The sequence below is a fragment of the Pteronotus mesoamericanus genome, unplaced genomic scaffold, assembly GCF_021234165.1.
Source record: "Pteronotus mesoamericanus isolate MK-2021 breed Mesoamerican mustached bat unplaced genomic scaffold, CSHL_Meso_final contig_1018, whole genome shotgun sequence".
Lineage (NCBI taxonomy): Eukaryota > Metazoa > Chordata > Mammalia > Chiroptera > Mormoopidae > Pteronotus > Pteronotus mesoamericanus.
This window is the reverse complement of record NW_026555002.1, coordinates 3,650,121-3,667,728: the sequence shown is the minus strand read 5'-3', so window position 1 is coordinate 3,667,728 and position 17,608 is coordinate 3,650,121. Positions and strand designations below refer to the sequence as shown.

Below are 17,608 nucleotides of genomic sequence, written 5' to 3'. Positions count from 1 at the left end.
TTTTTTTGGCTCCAGGCTTCTCCTTTCTTCCTATCTTTTCATGATTAAAAATAATTTTGTTTTTATTGCATTTCATTTTATTGCATTTTATTGAGCTTACAGTACATGTAGTTCGTTATTGTGTTTTTGTCACATTTCATCAGTTCTTGAGATACATGTGAAGTCAAAGAAAAACCTGCTTCAGAAGAGAGTCAGTCATAGCTCATTTCATAAACTGTTTGGTGTTTAGGTTTTTATACTTACCTAATTAAACCGTTATTTTAAAATATGAACACTAAGCCTTTCATTATGTTTTAAGGGAAAAACGTCTTGTGGGTTATGGGATCACAGTTGACGGGCAGAGCTCAGGTTTGGGTCTGGAGTCGCAGCCTCTCCCAGTGTTAGGCCTTTTGAGCAGCTTGTACCACAGCTTCCTTGGTTAATAAATAGGCATGTTTATGTTTTCAAATCATGATATTTTTGAGTCAAGAATGTGATATAATTAAGCTGTTTTTATTATGTAAAGCACTTTTTGTTTATTATTGGTACATTTAAAATGTGTGTTTGTTTGAAAACTTGAACATTGGGAACAAAAAGGAGGGGGCAGAAAACTCAAAAAAACATTAACAGAACTGCTTTTAGACTGGAGAGCCTAGCTTGTTTACTTTTTAATATTCAAATAACAGCTGAAACAGTTGGGATTTCATTTAGGGTGGACGAACTGAAAGCTTTCTGTGAGTCACTTCTTCCAAAGAGGGCCTGTGAATCATTCGTTTTATTGATCTCTGATTGCGGAGTTTACAGGAGCACTGCATGTGTGTGGCTGGTGGCTTTAGGCTTTGCCTGCCCGTGGTGCTTGTGAGGACTGCCAAGCACCAGTTGCTTCGAGTGCCAGTACGGCTCTTCTGACCGGCCCCTGTTTCGGTTCGTCGGTACTGCTACCTGAAACCCTTTCCTTTGCAGGCCTGCTTGCAACGGAGTTGAATAAAGTACTTGAATCTGTCTTTGGTGTGTACTGTGTGACAGGAAGAACATCTGAGGGCTCCAGGGGTCTCACAGTGGGTCTTCCCTGAAGCCTCTTACCTCTGAATGGCAGAAGCTCTTGGCCAGAACTTTGATAGAGTGTATTGAGTCAAGGGGCGTGGTGCCCTGCAAAGAGTGGGGCTGAAACAGGAGAGTGTTCACTCGCAGGTGCTGCTCCTGCCCGTTCCCCGTTGCGCCCAAGGCGCACCTCTGAGTGAACTCCAGCCACCGCCGCCCCAGGGGCCGGCCGGGGTGGGCGGCCCGAACACGCTCTCCTGCCTCGGGTTCCTCTCGGAGTTCCCCTCAGGTTCCCTGAGGCAGTGGGGTGCGGTTCTGTTTAAGCAGCGGTGCTGGTTTTTCTTTGTCTTTTTTTCCCCCTCTCCCTAGTTAAATTATATGAGGACCCTAGGAAATAAAATGAGCCTGTCATTGGAAGGGTAGAAAACAAAACCGCTGCCTTGGCCTTTATCCTCCTTTCCTCTCCTTCCCTTGACTGCCCCTATGGTGTGCTCAAAAACAAGAGACTCGCTGCCAGCCTGCTGCCTGGAACTGTAGCCTGTCGCCTTGGACACACAGTTGTCTGGGTGTGGTCACTCACTGCCAACTTTCTCCTGCAGGGTTTTCAGTCAATGCTTCGTCGGAGCGACTCAATATGGGTGAAATCGAGACTTTGGATGACTACTGAGCACCTGCCAGTGGACTGGCCTCCCTCTCCTCTCTGCTGACCATGGATTCTCCACCTTTGGACACAAGACTCACTCACCATTTACTCTGTCACTCTGCAACAAGTCACAGAACCGATCATCTCAGGCTTTTTCTTCTAGCCCTTTATGTCCAAGATTCTTTAAACCATTTTTGCTGGTGAGCACCTCAGACTGCAGATGCGTGGACCGAGCCCTGTGTCTCTGGGGTGGTAGTTGGGTTACTCTCCAGCGAGGCTCATTCTGGGCAGCACATGTTCACTGTGCCGTGATTCATCTGCTGCCTCCCAGAAAGCGTGTTGGATCTGCCAGTAGCAGTTTACTTTCCTTTGTTGCTTTTCTCCTTTTGTTTTTCTTCTTCTTCATTTTATCCTCCCAGTAAGGGCAAGGGGTCTAACTGGTGCAATCGTGAAGAGAGTTAATGGTAACAGACATTGGCTGGCTGCAGATCATCCGTGGACCGTGACTGAGCGTCCGGCAGAGACAGGCAGCACGCTGCGGTCTGCAGGTCGCATTGCTAGCTTTGGGATTGCATCAAAGAGGCCCTGAGACGGGTGGAGTTTAGATCGGATTGGTTTGATGTTGCACACCCCTCGCTGTTCTTTCTGAGCATCCTTTCGGAGAAAGGACTCGTGTTTTCTTCATTAGGTAGTGACTTCCAAGCACGCTGACTTCTCCCCTGGCATACTCCAACCTGGTTGGACGAAGGAGACCCTGTGGCCTGGGAGAGGGACTTCCTCTTAATTTTTCTTTCTTAAAAAAAAACAACGGATTTTTCCCATAAATATTTTTACTTCAGAGGACTAGGACCAGTTTGTTTTTGGGCCTTTCTGCTGAAAATTTGTCTCGTTTAAGAGGCAGCTAGGATCTTTACCATATGTATGAATTTGTATAATTTCATTTTGGATAGGGATAAACTTCTACATCAGATAAAAGCCCGAAATTTCATCTGGTTCCTCAGAGCATTGTGTGTGTGTCTTGCCGTGGCCCCGAAAAGGTTTTGTTTAAAGATTCTGGAATGGCAAGTGGCTTGCCTTTTCTGAAAAGAGAACATTCAAAACCTGACCATCTTGTGAGATCTTCATTCATGAAACCACTATACAGGAGAATGCAGCGGGATGGAGGGGATGGGAGAGAGCGGGAGAGAAGTCTGGTGCTGGCTTCTGGGCATGGCCTTCTAACACCCCTTCCCTTCAGGTAGAAATGTAGTCAAGCCCTATTTATAAACAAGTACTCTTCCTGCCTCCGCCGGTCCCCCAAAGAACATCGCTGGAACTGCCAATCACCCTTTGGTCCGGAGCCATTGGACCGTCCGTCCCTGTGCGCGGAGCGCTGTGGGCGGCCCCGGAAGAGCTCTCTCCTTCCGTCGTCACTGCCTGCAGAGGGCTGGGGTTGCTCTGAGAGCAGTGTGGTTTTGGGTGATGACATTTGGTTTCTATTTTTATTCTTTTGGATCACCATTCTCCCTACTCCTCCTTGCCTCTCCCCCTCCTAAACATGTACAATAACTATACAGAGACTGCTATAAACTTGTATATAGTTTTTGGATCAAACAGCATGAGGAGATGGGGAACCATTTAAAATTGGGATTCCTGATCTCCTTTGCTTTGTAAATTCAAAAGTGGGGGGGTGGGGAAGAGGAATAGTTAAAATGTTTACAAAACTTTAAGCTCCCTCGGAACTTTTGCCAGTGTGGAGGAAAATAAAAAAGAACTTAAATAAAACCTGGTGGTGGTATTCTCTCTGAGCTCACCTCCTGTACTCGCCTTGCCGAGGCTGCGTTCAGCACGAAGCTGCTCTCTCGGTGCCATGGAAAACTCCAGACACACGAGCCCCTGACCTGGAGGCAGCTGGAGCTCCCTCCGGCAGGCTGTGCGGTGCTAGCCGGTTCTTCACTTGAGAACACAGAGGCTGAGGTAAGTGGGTAAGTTTGCTCGAATGGCTTTACTCCTCTGCCTCTCCCCCTCTGCTGACCTGTGAGTGTCTCCTGCCCTCACCCCACCGACGCACGTCCCTGAATGTGCTGCTCCAGACCCTGCCCACACCTTCCAAACTAGATTACTGTGCGCTTGTTCAGAGACTAAGGAAGGGGCAGGATAGGCAGATTAGAGGGAACAAAGTCATTTTAGTTACAGAACATTCCGTGTACTTAACCAGGAGTCTTGCTCCTCCCTGTGGAATTTCCCACTTGGTGGAAAGAAACTGCTCAGCCCTAGGAGTTGTCTCAAGTCTGCTTGCTTTTTCAGGTTTTGATTTGCTTACTCTCACTTCCAGCTGTCACACTCTTACTCCTTTCTATAAGTGTATTTGCAAGTTACCCGAACCACTTCCTGAGTTTTGAAGTACTTGCTTTGTACACTGTTCGCTTCTAGTTATTTTAACTTCAAGATTTTAAAAATTTACCCAGACAAAATAGTTTACGTATGGAAACTTTTCCCCAGAACAGTCAGTGCTCTGGTTACTGTTGCTGCATAACAAGTTACTCCCAGACTGGCTTACAGCCACTGCTCGGTTGGTTGGTAGGTTTGTGAGTCGGGACTTCAGGAAGGGCTCAGTGGGGCAGCTCTTCCACCTCGTCTCCTCTCGCCGGCTCGGGTGTTGGGCTCGGGCGGGCTCGGGCGGGCTCGGGCGGGCTCGGTCATGGTGGTGGGCCAGCAGGGCTCGCCGTGACGGGTGGTTGATGCTGGCTGTTGGGTGGGAGCTCACATACGTCCTCTCCAGGTGTCAGCTTCAGGGTGGGCAGCCTTCTGATGTGGCAGTTGTCTTCCCCCAGAGAACCAGGCTGAAGTGACAAAGTATCACTTCTGAGACACTGTTCTGTCAAAGGAGTCACGAGCCCACCAGATGTAGGGCTGGGAACGCCTGCAGCCGCCTCGGTGGCAGGAGTGCTGGGGCGCGCTGTGGGAGTGCCGGGGGTGGAGAGACTCGGGGCCACGGCTGCGCGGAACGAGTTCGCGCCTGAACTCATCAGCTCCAGGTGGAGGGGTGGTTTTTTCTTTGTAATTTTAGGGCAGATAATGGTACCTCTGGCTTGATTTTAATAATGAGTTTCTTACAGGGCAACCATTTTATAAATACGTATTATATAGTGGGTATTAAATACTTTTTTTTAAAGTTGATCACATGGAGAAATGAAAATGTATTTATATAGAAATGCTCCTTCCTATGTGATTAATAAAAATGGGAAGTCTGCCCTGACTGGCATAGCTCAGCCTGCAAACCGGTGTCGCTGGTTTGATCCCTGGTCAGGGCACATGCCTGGGTTGTGGTCCAGGTCCCCAGTAGGAGGCATGCAAGAGGCAACCGATCGCTGTCTCTTTCACACATGGATATTTCTCTCCCTTTCTCCCTTCCCCTCTTAAAATAAATCAAGTCTTTAAAAATAAAATTGGAAATCTGTGTATGACTGACTAAATGGAAGTGCTACTGTGAAGTGAACCTGTTTCTCCTGGGCATCCATTGAGAGAAGTGGAACTTCGCCTGAAGAGCCGTGAGGCGCACATCCTGAACAGAATGGCACGGCCACAGGCAGGGTACCACCGAGGCTGACGTTGCCACTGTTGCGTTGATTGGGACAAAGCGGAGGAGGCCCATCTCTGGAGGGTGGCTCTGGTCCTGCCTGAGAGCAGGCCACCCGCGGTGAGGGAGCTGCTGTGTCTGCCGGGCGCATGGGGCCTGGGCACCTCGAAGCAGCCAGCTGTGCAGTGTTCGTCTTACTGGTGTAGTGGGACTCCCGGGGCAGGACGGACCTACGCAGCCACAGGTGGTGTCAGTTCAGGCCTGGGAACCTGAGCCTTCAAGAGGAGTTGCGCTCTAGGGTAGCCTTGGCTCACGGCGTGGGAGAGGCATGGGAGAAGCGGCACCTCTGCAGGGAAGCAAGAGAGATGGGCTCCTGCTCTGATGGTTGGTCTGTGGCTGAGGAAGGTGTGGCAGATTAGTTTCTCTTGATCACAAACTGCTTTTATCTTTGACTTCCTTTTTTAGCATGAGAAACGGGTCCTGAAAATGGGCAGTGGGGCAGTAGTAGGTTTTGGTTGCATGTAACAGAAGACCAAGTAGTGGCAACTTAACCAAGATAGTTTATTTCTCAAGTGAAAATCTGAAGGTCATTAGTCCAAGGCTGGCGTGGTGGCTCAGGGACCCAGGTTCTTTCTGTTCGCCATCCTGATGGTGGTTTCCAATCTCAAGGTCCCTCATGGTCCAGGTGACTGGTAGAGCAGCAACGGTCATGCCCATGTGCCTGGTAAGAGGAGGGAGCGGGTCAAGCAAAAGGAGCATGTCCAACGGCCCAGCCAGTCCCCGTGGAGGAGCTGCTTTGGGATCCCTACCCAGCTCCTAAGTCTTAGCAGCCGGGTGCAGATACATAGCTACCACTAGGCGTAGGGAAGACTGGAAGCGCGGGGTTCTGGTGGAGTGATTTGCCACCTAAGTTCCAGTGTGATTGTGGTTCTGCTTCCACTGTGAGCCATTCTCCTCTGTCTTCTGTTTTGAAATGCGGGGGGTTGGGGGAGGGCGGGGGGAGGGTGGAATAGGGGAATTTGTGCACGTTCACTACGGGAAAGGAATCCTAGCAGACACCCCAATTTGACCTGTGGACTGAGGACCTCTGGCTTTTCCAGTGAAGGGGCTCAGAACAGGCTCTGGTTTCTTTTTTTTTTTCTCCTTTTTTTTTTCTTTTTTTAGGATTTTAAAATTTATTTTTAGGGAGAGAGAAAAAGGGAGAGAAACAATTGGTTGCTGAGCATGCAACCCAGGCGTGTGACCTGACCGGGAGTCAAACTGGCCACCTCACTTTGCGGGAAGGTGCCCAACCACTGAGCCACCCCGGCCAGGGCTGGTTTCCATTTTTACACAGAACAGGAACCCAGGGCCGTTTCCAAGGGCCCAGCCTTGCTGTGTCTAGCACCTCCCGATTCTATACAGAATGTAGGGTTCTGGCGCGTGAGTGCCTGTAAGGTACCCTGGGGAGTGACCCTGTGGGTGGCGTCCTGAATGGAGGTCCTAGAGGCCGGCTGTCAGATCTGAGTGTTGGCCCCAGCACCTACTTTAGGCAGCTCACTTGTTCCCCCATCTATGACAGTGAACTACCAAGCAGTTGGGGTCAGTAACTTAAAAGTGCAGTTGCATAGTACAGTGCCTGGCATATAAATGCTTGATAAATTCCGTTCATAGACTGTTTTGCAAGGGAGAAGGGAGCCTATGACTTCATCTGGAGGCACAGTAGAGCATATTAAATAGGGACACCCTTCCTCTTACACGTCTTAAAATTAGCGTGAAGTATTCCTCGGAGGCAAGGTGGCGTGGTCCTGGAAACCGGACAGCGCCGCCAGCCTCCCCGTTAGCCAGCCCCTCCTGTTCTGTCCGTGGGCCCCAGTCTCCCTGCCTGTCGGGCAAGGGGGTTCGCCCGCGTCACCTGAGAAACGTGAAACTAAGGTCAGACCCTTGAGCTCCGCGTCCTGGAATCTCTAATTTGGGGTGGGCTCCAGCCTGGGAAGTTGCAGCCCAAGGTGGCCATGAATGAGGCCCAACACAAAATTGTCAATTTACCTAAAACATGAGATTCTTTTGTGATTGCATGTCACAATGTATTTAATGTGTGGCCCAAGACAACTCTTCCAATGTGGCCCAGAGATGCCAAAAGGCTGGACACCGCAGCTACGTGGGGAGTCCCCTCCGGTGGCCCGGCTGGCTGGGCGGTCTCCTTCAGCTGTGACCTGCTGACTGCAGGTGGCTGTGCCTGTGCTCTGCCCACCTTTGCAGGTTCCTGCTGGTGCTTGTCGTCTCGTTGCGGGTCCTTGCTGAGGCTTGACAAGCACACTTTGAAGTTTTCCCTCAGCAGAGCCCCTCAGAACAGAAGCATGTTGCGCTCATGTAGGGGACAGAGATGCTTCTATGGGTTTTCTGACTTCTCTTTGGTGACATGAAGCCTCAAGCATGCGTTCCCATCAAGAAACAGACACCGTCAGTTCCCCCCCTTTAAAGGAAAGGAGTTGAGAGAACTGAATTTTTTGTCCACAGAGCATCCCATGTTCGGGATTCAGGAGGGGGCATCCTATGATGTCGATGTGTTCAATTCCCTGCATTTTCCGTCATTAGCGGTCGAATCCAGAAGCTTGACAAAATTTACGTCCTCCCCTCCCCTTCCAAGAACACTTCATTGGTGGCATGGTGTACACCCCGCTGTACACGTGAGTCCCACCGGCTGGCGATACTGTCTGGTGGTCCCGTTTTTACTTAACGTCAAAGTTCATCATTGGTTCTGTTGCTACGAGCTGAGTCATCCCATGAGAAAAGTTCAGTTGATCATTCATGCAGCATTTTTAACATTCATCGATGATCATCACTTAGGTCTCTTGCTTCCTTAGTCATTGGCACGTTGTGACTACCTTTGAGGAGGGAGGTGACTTTCTGTTTTGAGTAATTTCAGACTTAAAACTTGCCAGAACGGTAGCACGAGCTTCCACGACCTTTCACCGAAGTCCCTGACGGCCAGCACTCGGCCACACGTTTTACTTTTCTCAATGACTGCACCCTCGATGATGCTCAGAAAGTTTTTAATAAACCATTTGAGGGGTAGCTGCAGCTATTGTATCCCTTATCCCTGAGAGCTTCAGGGTGTGCACCTTGAAACAAGGACATTTTCTACGGGACGACAGTACAGTGATTAAAATGAGGAAACGGGCGATGCAGCGCTGTGAGGCAAGACCTAGGCTTTGTGCGCATTTCACCTATTGCTCTGCCAATGTCTTTCTTAAGAAAAACAGAGGGACAGGGTGCCATCCACGATCACTTGCTGAATTTAGTTGTCGTATTTCCTGGGTCACCTCTAACCTGCAATAATTTCTCTGTCTCAGCCTTTCGCACCTTAACATTTTTTTAAAGGGGCAGAACAATTATTTTGTAGAATGCCCACGGGTTGCCTGGTGCTTTCTCAGTGTTTGGCTGAGGTTATGCACTTGGGCAGGACAATTACAGATGATGTTACGTCCTCAGTGCACGTGGCAGTTCGAGTCCTCACAGGTGACACTCACTTGAATCACGTGGTTAAGGTGTTGTCCACCAAGTGTCTGCGCTGCATTGATTTTTCTCTCTCTGGGACACCTTGCGGTTATGTGAACATCCAGAACCTCATCAAACTTGAACCCACTAGTGTTAGAGCTGGTGGTGATTCTTGCACACTTGCTGAGATGTGTGCCAGGCTTTCCTTTTACATTCACCAGTCAGCGTTCTGCTGTAGGGTGAACTTTCCATGTGTACACGCATGCACGCTCATGAACACACTACGTAGGTTATACTCTGGTCCCCTCTCACACATAGGTGGTCCATGTGCGAGCCCTGCCGGTTTGGCTTGTGTGCTTTGCTGTGTCCCCATCACTCTTGGAGCGCTTTCTTCCTTTGGCATGAGATATTCTAAGCTCATCATCCATTACCTGGGCCTTTTGCAGGTTTGGGAGCCATTTCTCCAAGGAGCTGTGGTGCCTTTTTTTGTGGGGAATGGTATCCAGGAACCAAAATCCGGGCACTGCTCGTGCTTCTTGCTGGTGGGGTGTCTCCGCAGATGGGCAGTGTGTGTAGACATGCATGCACGTGTGTGTCCACACGTCGTGACTGCTTATCCCCGCACCCCGTGAGGCCTCACTGATACCTTCAGTTGCGGTGCACAGCGTCCATTCTCACCTTTCTTCCTTCCGTTTTGGTCACTCCTCCCTCCAGCAGAGAGACACTGGCTCCCATTGTCCTCAATATATCTCCTTATTTGCTCAGTCCTCGAATACACCAACGTGGTCTCATAACTGCTAACCCACACTGCTGTGAAAAACAGGCTTTTTCTAACTAGAATTCAGTATTCGTTTAAACATTACAAAACGTTACAAAAATAACAGCGTGAGGCAAAAGTAGGTTTACAGTTGTGCGTCTGTGAAAGTTTATTTTGGTGTTATTACTGTATTATTTTCCATAGGGACAACTGTAAAACGACTTTCGCAGCACCCTGTGTGCACACGAGTACCATGCGGTAGGTAATCTTTGTAATTCAGACTTGTCTAGCCTGAGAGCACATTGCCGTTTTTTGCCCTTTACTGTGGTTTATTATTTCAAATACAATTCACTGTCTTGAAATTCTTAATAATTTTATCTTAAATTTTGCCTTTTATAACCGAAATCAGATGGAACGACAAAACAGGCGCCTGGTGTGCGCCGGGGCTCACACCGGCATGGCTCCCCAGGACAGGTTCTGCCCCTGGGCAGCCCCGCCCCACGTTCGCGAGAGGGAGGGATTCGGGCCGCAACGCTGTCTGCTACTCGATTCCGTATGCTCTCATTTTGGTGCATTTGGGGGTAGCTAGAGACCAGTGTCAGCACACACCCAGTGTCCAGAGACCCCTGAAGGTGTGTGTCCTTCCCTTCCCCAGGGCACAGCTGCCCTGGAGGAGCCGCTGTCCGCACTTGGGTCCGGCTGGCTGGGCCCTTTCTTAGAGGGCAGTTGCTTCCTTTTCTGCCAAGACGTTCTGGACCTGGGACCCAGGTGCGAGGCTCGGTGCTCCACTGAGCTGCGCGCAGACTTCCGCCCGCCGGTCCGCGCTCACAGAGCAAGAAATGCATCCGCAGGCCGCCGGTCTGTTTCATTCCTAGGAGGCCAGACTCTCGGCACCCCTGTCTCCGACACTCACCGCGGCATTTGCACCGGTCTGACTCCCACTGAAGTCAGTCGACCTGTCCTTGTCACCCCTGGCCTGCAGAGCGCACAGCCCACGCAGCTTTTTAGGGAGGCTGGCCGCCTTACCCACGCGCCTCACCTCTCGGTGCCCGAGTGGCATGTGCTCTGGGACCGACCAAGCAGGCGTCACAGAGGTGAGTGTGTGAGTCACCTATGGTGAATCCAGCCCAGCGACCCTTCTGACCTAAGGCTTCCGCTTCCCTCCTCCTGAATCCAGGCCACTGCTGAGTCTGGGCTACAGTCAACCAACCACGCTGTTGGAGCTGCTTCTAGAGCAGCGATTTTCAACCCTTTTCATCACACGGCACAGAGGAACTAACCCCTAAAATTCTGCAGCATACCAAAAAGTGTTTTTTATCGACCCGACACAAAAAACAGGGATAATTTTGATTCATTCACCCTGGCGGCTCTTGTGTTGGCTGTTGTCATTATTTTATTTGACAGTCTAAGGGAAAAGAAGTCAGTGCCCTTGACTAAGAATGTAGGGCATTCTTTAAAAATTCTTGTAGCACGTTGGCTGACGCTGTTCTAGAGGCTTGAGCTAAACACTGAGTTCAGGGTACCCTGTCAGGACGTCGGGGTTGATCTGAGGTTGCTCATGACCTGTCTACTTGGTCTAACACCTTAGAATTCATTCCCACACAGATTCTCCAGGTTTCTGTTAGAATAAGTAAGACCTTACTGAGTACTGACTAAGGCATTCCTCGAATAATCAGCAGTTGTTTTAGCGTGCCCTTATTTCCTCCTGGCTCAGACTTTGTGCCCGTTCTCCTTGCTTCTAGTGACGGGCGTGGCGGCAGCGAGGGGCTGTCAGGGTGTGTGTGGCGAACAGGCTCCCTCTCGGGAGGCTACTTAACAGATGAGGTGGTTTATCATTCAGACAGGAAAAGGCTGTTGTCGTCAGACCGGAGGAGAGCCCACTGCTTGGGCGGGAGAGGCCTGTGGATTTGTGAGTGGGAAGATCCTCCGATTTGTTTGCATCTAACCCAAACATCCTCGATCCACACCCCAAGGTCGTCTTCCCAGTTGGCGCCCTAAATGTCACTTAGGAGAGTTGTTGTGGCTGTGGATTCAATGTAAGGCTGTAATTCTGCGACCCCAGCACATATGGGGCCTGATTTTATGCCCTGCAGTTATGAGAAATGACAGATTTTTTAAAACGACTCACATAGATATGTTCTAGTTCTCTGAGCATGCCCTGACCTTAACATTTAAATCCCTGAAGTTGTCTTTTTCTGCGAACAGCCAGCACAGTAAAATGTGGCCGATTGGCTTCACTGTAATTCTGATCATCCTCACACCCTGTAAACGACAAGTGCAGCCTCTACGTGGTCCTGTGAGCCTTGTTTTCAACAGGCACTTCATGCTAAACAACCCAGTCCTGACATGCGGCGTGCCATACGTTACCAGATCTCAATTTCCATGGGCAAGGAGGAAAAATTCAACCCTGCATTCAACCGTGGGGTGGCACGCCAAGCTCGGAGACATATCCCTGCGGGTCTGTTTCCTGGGACCCGCCCAGGAGCCAAGCACCAGGCCGCAGAGTCCACTGCAGGTGTTGCAGGCGGAAGAGATTGAACACAGGGAGCTGTCATGAGGCTGCTCGAAGGGGCGGTGGAGTGAAGAAAGGAAGGCAAGGCTCCCCATAAATGCGGAGCTGCTGCTCGGAAGCTGGCAGCAGCCATGGGGCGGGGACAGGAAAATCACAGCCAGGCCAGAGCCCTGTCCACCAAGGAGGCTGGTCTGGGACCCCTTCTGGCCTCTCCTGGCAGCCCCCTCCCCCGACCCTTTGTCACTGTCACTGTAGCTGGCGCCGCTGCCCCTGCCAGAGATGCTGTGAGCAACCCGAGGCAGCAAGGAGGCCCTGCTCCGTCCCCACCCTCTGTCTCCCAGCTGTGCCTCCCACCGGCAGATGCTCCCAGGAAGTCAGCTGGCAGGACAGGCTCCGGAGTGTGATTTGGGGGCCCGCCTGTGCTTATGCTGCTGCATTACCTTGCAGGGTGCAGGAAGGGAAGGTAGGACACTGAGCCATCAACAGCACAGACAAATGAACAGTGAGAAGATGCTCACAGTTAAATCTATCCCCCCAATCCCAGCCGACAGACTGCAAATACTGAGTCCCTGCTGTGTGCTGGGCACGGGGCTGGGTTCTGGAAATGCATTGGCGAACATGACACGGTCCCTACTGTCCTGGGACTTACGTGGTGGGAAGAAATGAACAACCAATGAACACTTCATCTAAAGGCACTGTAACTGATATCTGATGAAGGGTTTTTATCTGGAACACACCGCAAAACTCCTAAAAATAATAGGCCACCATGGGAAATGTGTAGGCAAAAATCACTGAGCAGGCCCTTCCCAAAAGAGGCCATGCCTGTGGCCAATAAATACAAAGAAGTGCTCTGCTGCATTAGTCATGGACACGCTGCCACAGCGAGACACCACTACGAACCCAGCCGATGGCTAGAAATGAAAAGGCAGCAGCAGGGCTTTGGTGAGGACGTAGGGCAGCTGCTGATGAGACTGGAGATCGGAACGAATACTTGGGAAAACCGTGGGGCAGCGTCTGCAGAATCTAGACTCGATCTGCCCTCGGACCTAGCAGTTTGCTCTTTAGATAAACGACCAAGAGCTTCAGGGTGCACGGTCACCAAAGGACTATTCATGTCCAAGAATATTCATAGAGCTGTATTCATATTAATGAGTTCGCACCTGGAAACAGCCCAAATGGACACAGATAAAGAACAAAACGGATAGAAGGGTGGGTGAGTCGTGGCACATGGAGGCGTTTGAACACAATTCAGTGATCAGACTGCATTTCACAGTGTTGAACAAAAGAGTGCATGTCGTATGATTCCATTCATGTGAAGTCCACGGGTAGACACAACTGATCTGTGATGACAGAAGACAGAATGTCACTTTTGGGAGGGCCGGTGGGGATCCTGCTGGCGTGTTAGAAATGTGCTCTCTTGTTTTGGGTGGGGTTTACACAGGTATATGTACACCTGTATTAAAGTTTATCAAGCGATAAAACGTAAGATTCGTATACCTCACAGTATATATGTTAGTCCTCAAAAAAATTGCAGACAGCAAAAACGAGAGTTTCATGTAAATGTTAAGTGCTCAGAAGAAATTAGAAGTGATGTGATAAGTTGATGGGAGGCTAACAGATCAGAACTGAGACCTGAACGGCGATGAGAAGGAGCCGCTGAATGAACGGGCTGAGGGGCTGCTTTCAGGGAGGGCAGCGGAGCAAAGGCCGGGAGGCAGGGGTAGCTCTGGGCAGGGTGGGGGGCCGGCAGGGACACAGAGCCCGAGGGGCGGCTTTCTGTTCAGAGAGCAGTGGGAAGCCACGAAGGGCGGGAGGTAGGGGGTGCTGGCAGTAGTTTCTGAGCCGTACGGGAGTGCGGGGAGTAAGATAAAAAGAGTGGGACTTCTGATGACTTTTGGTGGCATGGCCAGGCTATCTGGCAGGCGGGGGGAAGGCCGTCAAGGCTGGTTTGGGACATGTTACATCGGAGATGCCCATTAGACACCCACGGAGCTGTCGGTGAGGCCGTGGGCCGCGGCACTGAAGTTCTGGGCCAGACCCAGGCTAGAACACATGCCACGAACACATAGGTGGCATTTCAAGTCTTAGTCACCTGGGAGAACAGAGAGCATGAAGAGGGGACACACAGTATTTAATGACATGAGTTTCTGGGGAAAGAGACATGAGCTGCCAGAGGGTTTGGGTTGAAACTGCTTTAAAGTGCTCCTGGCCTGGCATACGGAGCGCAAAAGTGCCGGCGGCCCAGGGCCGAGTCTCCCGGGCCTGAGCCCCTGGCCCTCGGGGTTGAAGTGCAGATTCCTGGCCACATCCACGACCCCCCCACCCCCCGAACCAGAGTGCCTGCTGCATCTGCATGTTCCAGCTCCCTGGGTGAGTCTTCTGTCCGTGGAGGTGAGAGAGGGAGGGAGGGAGGGAGGGAGAGAAGGAGAGAAGGAGAGAAAGGGAAAGGGAGCAATTTCCTCTCTGCTCCCGAGGGTGGGGCTGCTCCAGAAGTCAGGAAAGCAGTCTGCTCGGGCTGCCGCGTGTGCGTGTGCGTGTGTGTGTGTGTGTGTGTGTGTGTGTGTTGGCATGCCTGGGGGGCGGGCACGGTGTCCCAGGAGGACAGAGTTTGCATTGATGAAAACCCTTCCCAGCCCTTTGATACCTCGCTCCGGTTGCCCTGAAGCTCACCAGCTCAGTCCTCGGTGCGTCCTGCTCGCCGGCCACACGTACCCAGGCCAGGATGGCATTCTCCCTGGCCTTGCGCATGGCGCTGCTGCTCCTCTCCGGGGTCCTTGCCCCTGCGGTGCTCACAGGTAAGGGCGCTCCCCGGGGCCTGCTGCCACGAGCCCCCCGGGGCCAAGGAGCGCCTTGGGCCAGATTCTGGAATGCACAGAGGCAGAGGTCCTTCACAGCAGAGGGGGCGTCGCGGGGCTGGTCAGCCGAGGGCTCCCACGAGACAGATGGCAGGAGTCGGGGACTGGCAGCCACGGGGACGTTAGCTGCCTGGGGACAAGGGGACAACTCCAGCACCCTAAAATCTGAAGCCTTCCAGGGCATGTGGCTGAGGGGCCAAGAGACCCCAGGCCCTGGGACAGAGCCCTGCTGTTGACTTTTCAAACCCTGCATGGTGTCCCCTGCTGGTTTTCTGAAAAGTCTTAAGAGTGAAGCTCCAGGTGCCCTTCCTACATCAGGACAAATTCCAGAGGGCGCCAAGGACGGGCGACTCCTCAGGGGAACGGCCAGGACGCGGGACTGAGGCTCTACACAGAGGCGAAGTGGCGGGGTCCGGGGCCCAGAGAGGGGGGCCCACCAGGCTCGGGGCGGTAGGCTTCCAGGACCTCACCCCAGTGCCGGGCATGGCCATGGGCCCTGAGCGGGGAGAGGCTGGCCCAGGCTGGCCTCGAAGCCTGAAAGAGAAAAGGCACAGGTGGGTCACGGGTGGTCTTTCTCCTGGAAGAGAGCAATCTCTGTTGGCCGTGATGGAGCCAAAGGATCGTGCTTGAGGACCCCCGGGGTGGGGACCCTCCCTGCTTGTAGGCATTGGGGATGGGTCTGTGGGTGGGTGGGGAGGCACCTGGGTAGCAGGGGAGCGAGCTTGGCCTGGGGAGAGAGGCTGCGGGGTGGAGGTGAGGCCTGAGGGGACAGCTACATGCAGGGAAGCTCCAGATGCCCGAGGAAGACGTCAGCAGCCTTGCCTGGCTTCAGGCCCCTCCTGGCTGTTTCTCAGCATCTCTGTGTCCCTCCTTATCTGTAGGACGGTAGGGTGACCGCCGGGGTGCCTCTGCCTCCCCCACGGGGCTGCAGGCCAACCGAGTTAAGACCCCACTTTCAGGATGAGCCAGGCATCGGGCGGTGCTCGGTCAATGTCAGGGGACCGTGTAAACGTCCCAGCTCTGCTGGGTGGCCGTGGGGCAGAAGCACCCCTCACGCAGGCTGGGAAAGTGCCGCTGAGCTCCCTCTGGGTGGGAGAAGTGCCCAGGAATCAGGGGAGTGACCGAGAGTGTGAGGTGGCACCTTCCACGGCCTGGGCCTGGGATGTGACACGCGCAGCCCCCACACCCCACAGCCCCTCAGTGGAACACTTGTCCCGCCCGGCAGGTCCGGGCTGCCCAGGGAGCTCCTGCCCCGTTTCCTGCGCCCTGAGCAGCCAGCTCCCCGGCCCGGGCTGCCAGCCAGAGGCGCTGGGTCACGCTGTGCATACACAGCCTGGGTGGGTGGGCTTCGTCCTCCACCACAGGAATGCTTGGGGGGGGGCAGCCTCGTGTTTGGCGTCACCAGGGATCTCAGCTGGCCTCATCTCTTTCCATGTGTCCGACCAAGAGGGACAGGCCAACTCCTCCTGGAGTCTTTGGGGGTCTGGCTGGCTGTTCTGCTTCCTGCCATCCTGGGAGGTGCGTGCCAGGCCCCGCAGCCCCTGCCCGCTGATCGGTGGGCGGGGGTCCCGCAGCCGGCAGGCCAGGGAGGAGCAGCCCTGTGGCTGCTGTCCAGGCCGGCCTGCTGCCCTCCCCGCTGGCCGCCTGTGGCCGCAGCTACTGGGGCAGGGGGAGCAGGCCGGGCTGAGCAGGCGGGAGGCCAGGGCGGGGATGAAAAGGCCCTTCATGGCCTGTACAAAGGCCGTCTGTGAGCAGGGGCGCCTGGCCTCGGGGCCCTGTGGTCAGAGCAAGCGCTAAACAAACGTATTTACCTAAAGGCAGGGCGGCTGGGGGTGGGGGGAGTGCCCACAGTGCCCAGGCCTGTGTCACAGGGCCCCCAACTCTCCCGCTCCCCTTGTGGCGTCGCAGAGCCCTGTTCACGCCGGTCCTTGGAGCCTGGGTCTCATCACGGGCCCTCTGCCTTCTCCGTCCCCACCTAACGTGACTGCGGCTGACTCACTCACAGTTCGCCTTACGTGCCCGCGGGTTCGTCCCTTGTGCCCGTGCTCTCGGGGGTCCCTCCCCCTGGCTCCGCTTCCCCCTCCACAGACGGGGCCAGTCCAGCCGCTGGCAGTGCCCAATGATGGCCGTGGCGGGGGGGAGGTAGGTCACTGCCTGGAACCCTTGTTTTCCCCTCGTACCACAGCACCCTGAGAAAACGCGGAGACAGCTGGACCGGGCTGAGGGGATGGGTCGGCCCTTCCCTGGCAGCTGCGCCCCTGTGCTGGGGGCTGCCGCTGGGGCACCCCCCTGGGTGGGCAGGGAGCGGGCTGGCCCCGGGGCGCTGGGCCAGCCTGTGGGGGTCGCCCACGAGTCAGCTGCAGCAGGCACACAGCACGCGGGGCGGCCTGGCCTGTGTCTGGCCGGGTGGCTGATGCTGGAGAGCCCGAGGACACGCAGCCCCGATGGTGGCGATGATGGCGTAGTCACTGGTGTGCGCGGCTGTGAGAGGCCTGGTCCAGCTCTGCCTCACAGGCCGGGAAAGGGGGCGGGTCCCCGGGTGAGAGTGCGCCGGAGCCAGGATCGGACCCGGGGCACTGGGTTTGGAAGCCCACGGGCTTAGCCCCTCGCGCCTCAGGGGCTGACCCACTGGTTGGGTGTTGCAGGACAGGCTGGAGGAGGGCACTCTGAGCAGGGACCCGCAGGGAGCAGCCGGGCCTGGAGGGAGCTGCGGAGTGAGGCTGGTCACAGGGCAGAGACGGGGAGAGGGCCTGGGCGCACCACTGGCTGCCCTGCTTGGGGG

General features: G+C 53.8%; 2 protein-coding genes across 7 annotated transcripts in view; both read left to right on the top strand.

Annotated features, from left to right (window-relative positions):
* The window catches only part of GIGYF2 (GRB10 interacting GYF protein 2), a 107,793-nt gene extending 104,366 nt beyond the window's left edge, over window positions 1–3,427 (top strand). For all 5 annotated transcript variants that reach the window (XM_054571454.1, XM_054571447.1, XM_054571471.1 and 2 more), the window contains one exon: window positions 1,620–3,427. In XM_054571454.1, the coding sequence (XP_054427429.1) occupies window positions 1,620–1,687 (68 nt within the window). In that variant the 3' untranslated portion in view covers window positions 1,688–3,427. The remainder of the gene's footprint in view (window positions 1–1,619) is intronic.
* Window positions 3,428–14,592: 11,165 nt separating this feature from the next.
* Window positions 14,593–17,608, top strand: part of SNORC (secondary ossification center associated regulator of chondrocyte maturation) — a 252,871-nt gene continuing 249,855 nt past the window's right edge. For both annotated transcript variants that reach the window (XM_054571426.1, XM_054571427.1), the window contains exon 1: window positions 14,593–14,766. In XM_054571426.1, coding sequence (XP_054427401.1) covers window positions 14,694–14,766 — 73 coding nt within the window. In that variant the 5' untranslated portion in view covers window positions 14,593–14,693. The remainder of the gene's footprint in view (window positions 14,767–17,608) is intronic.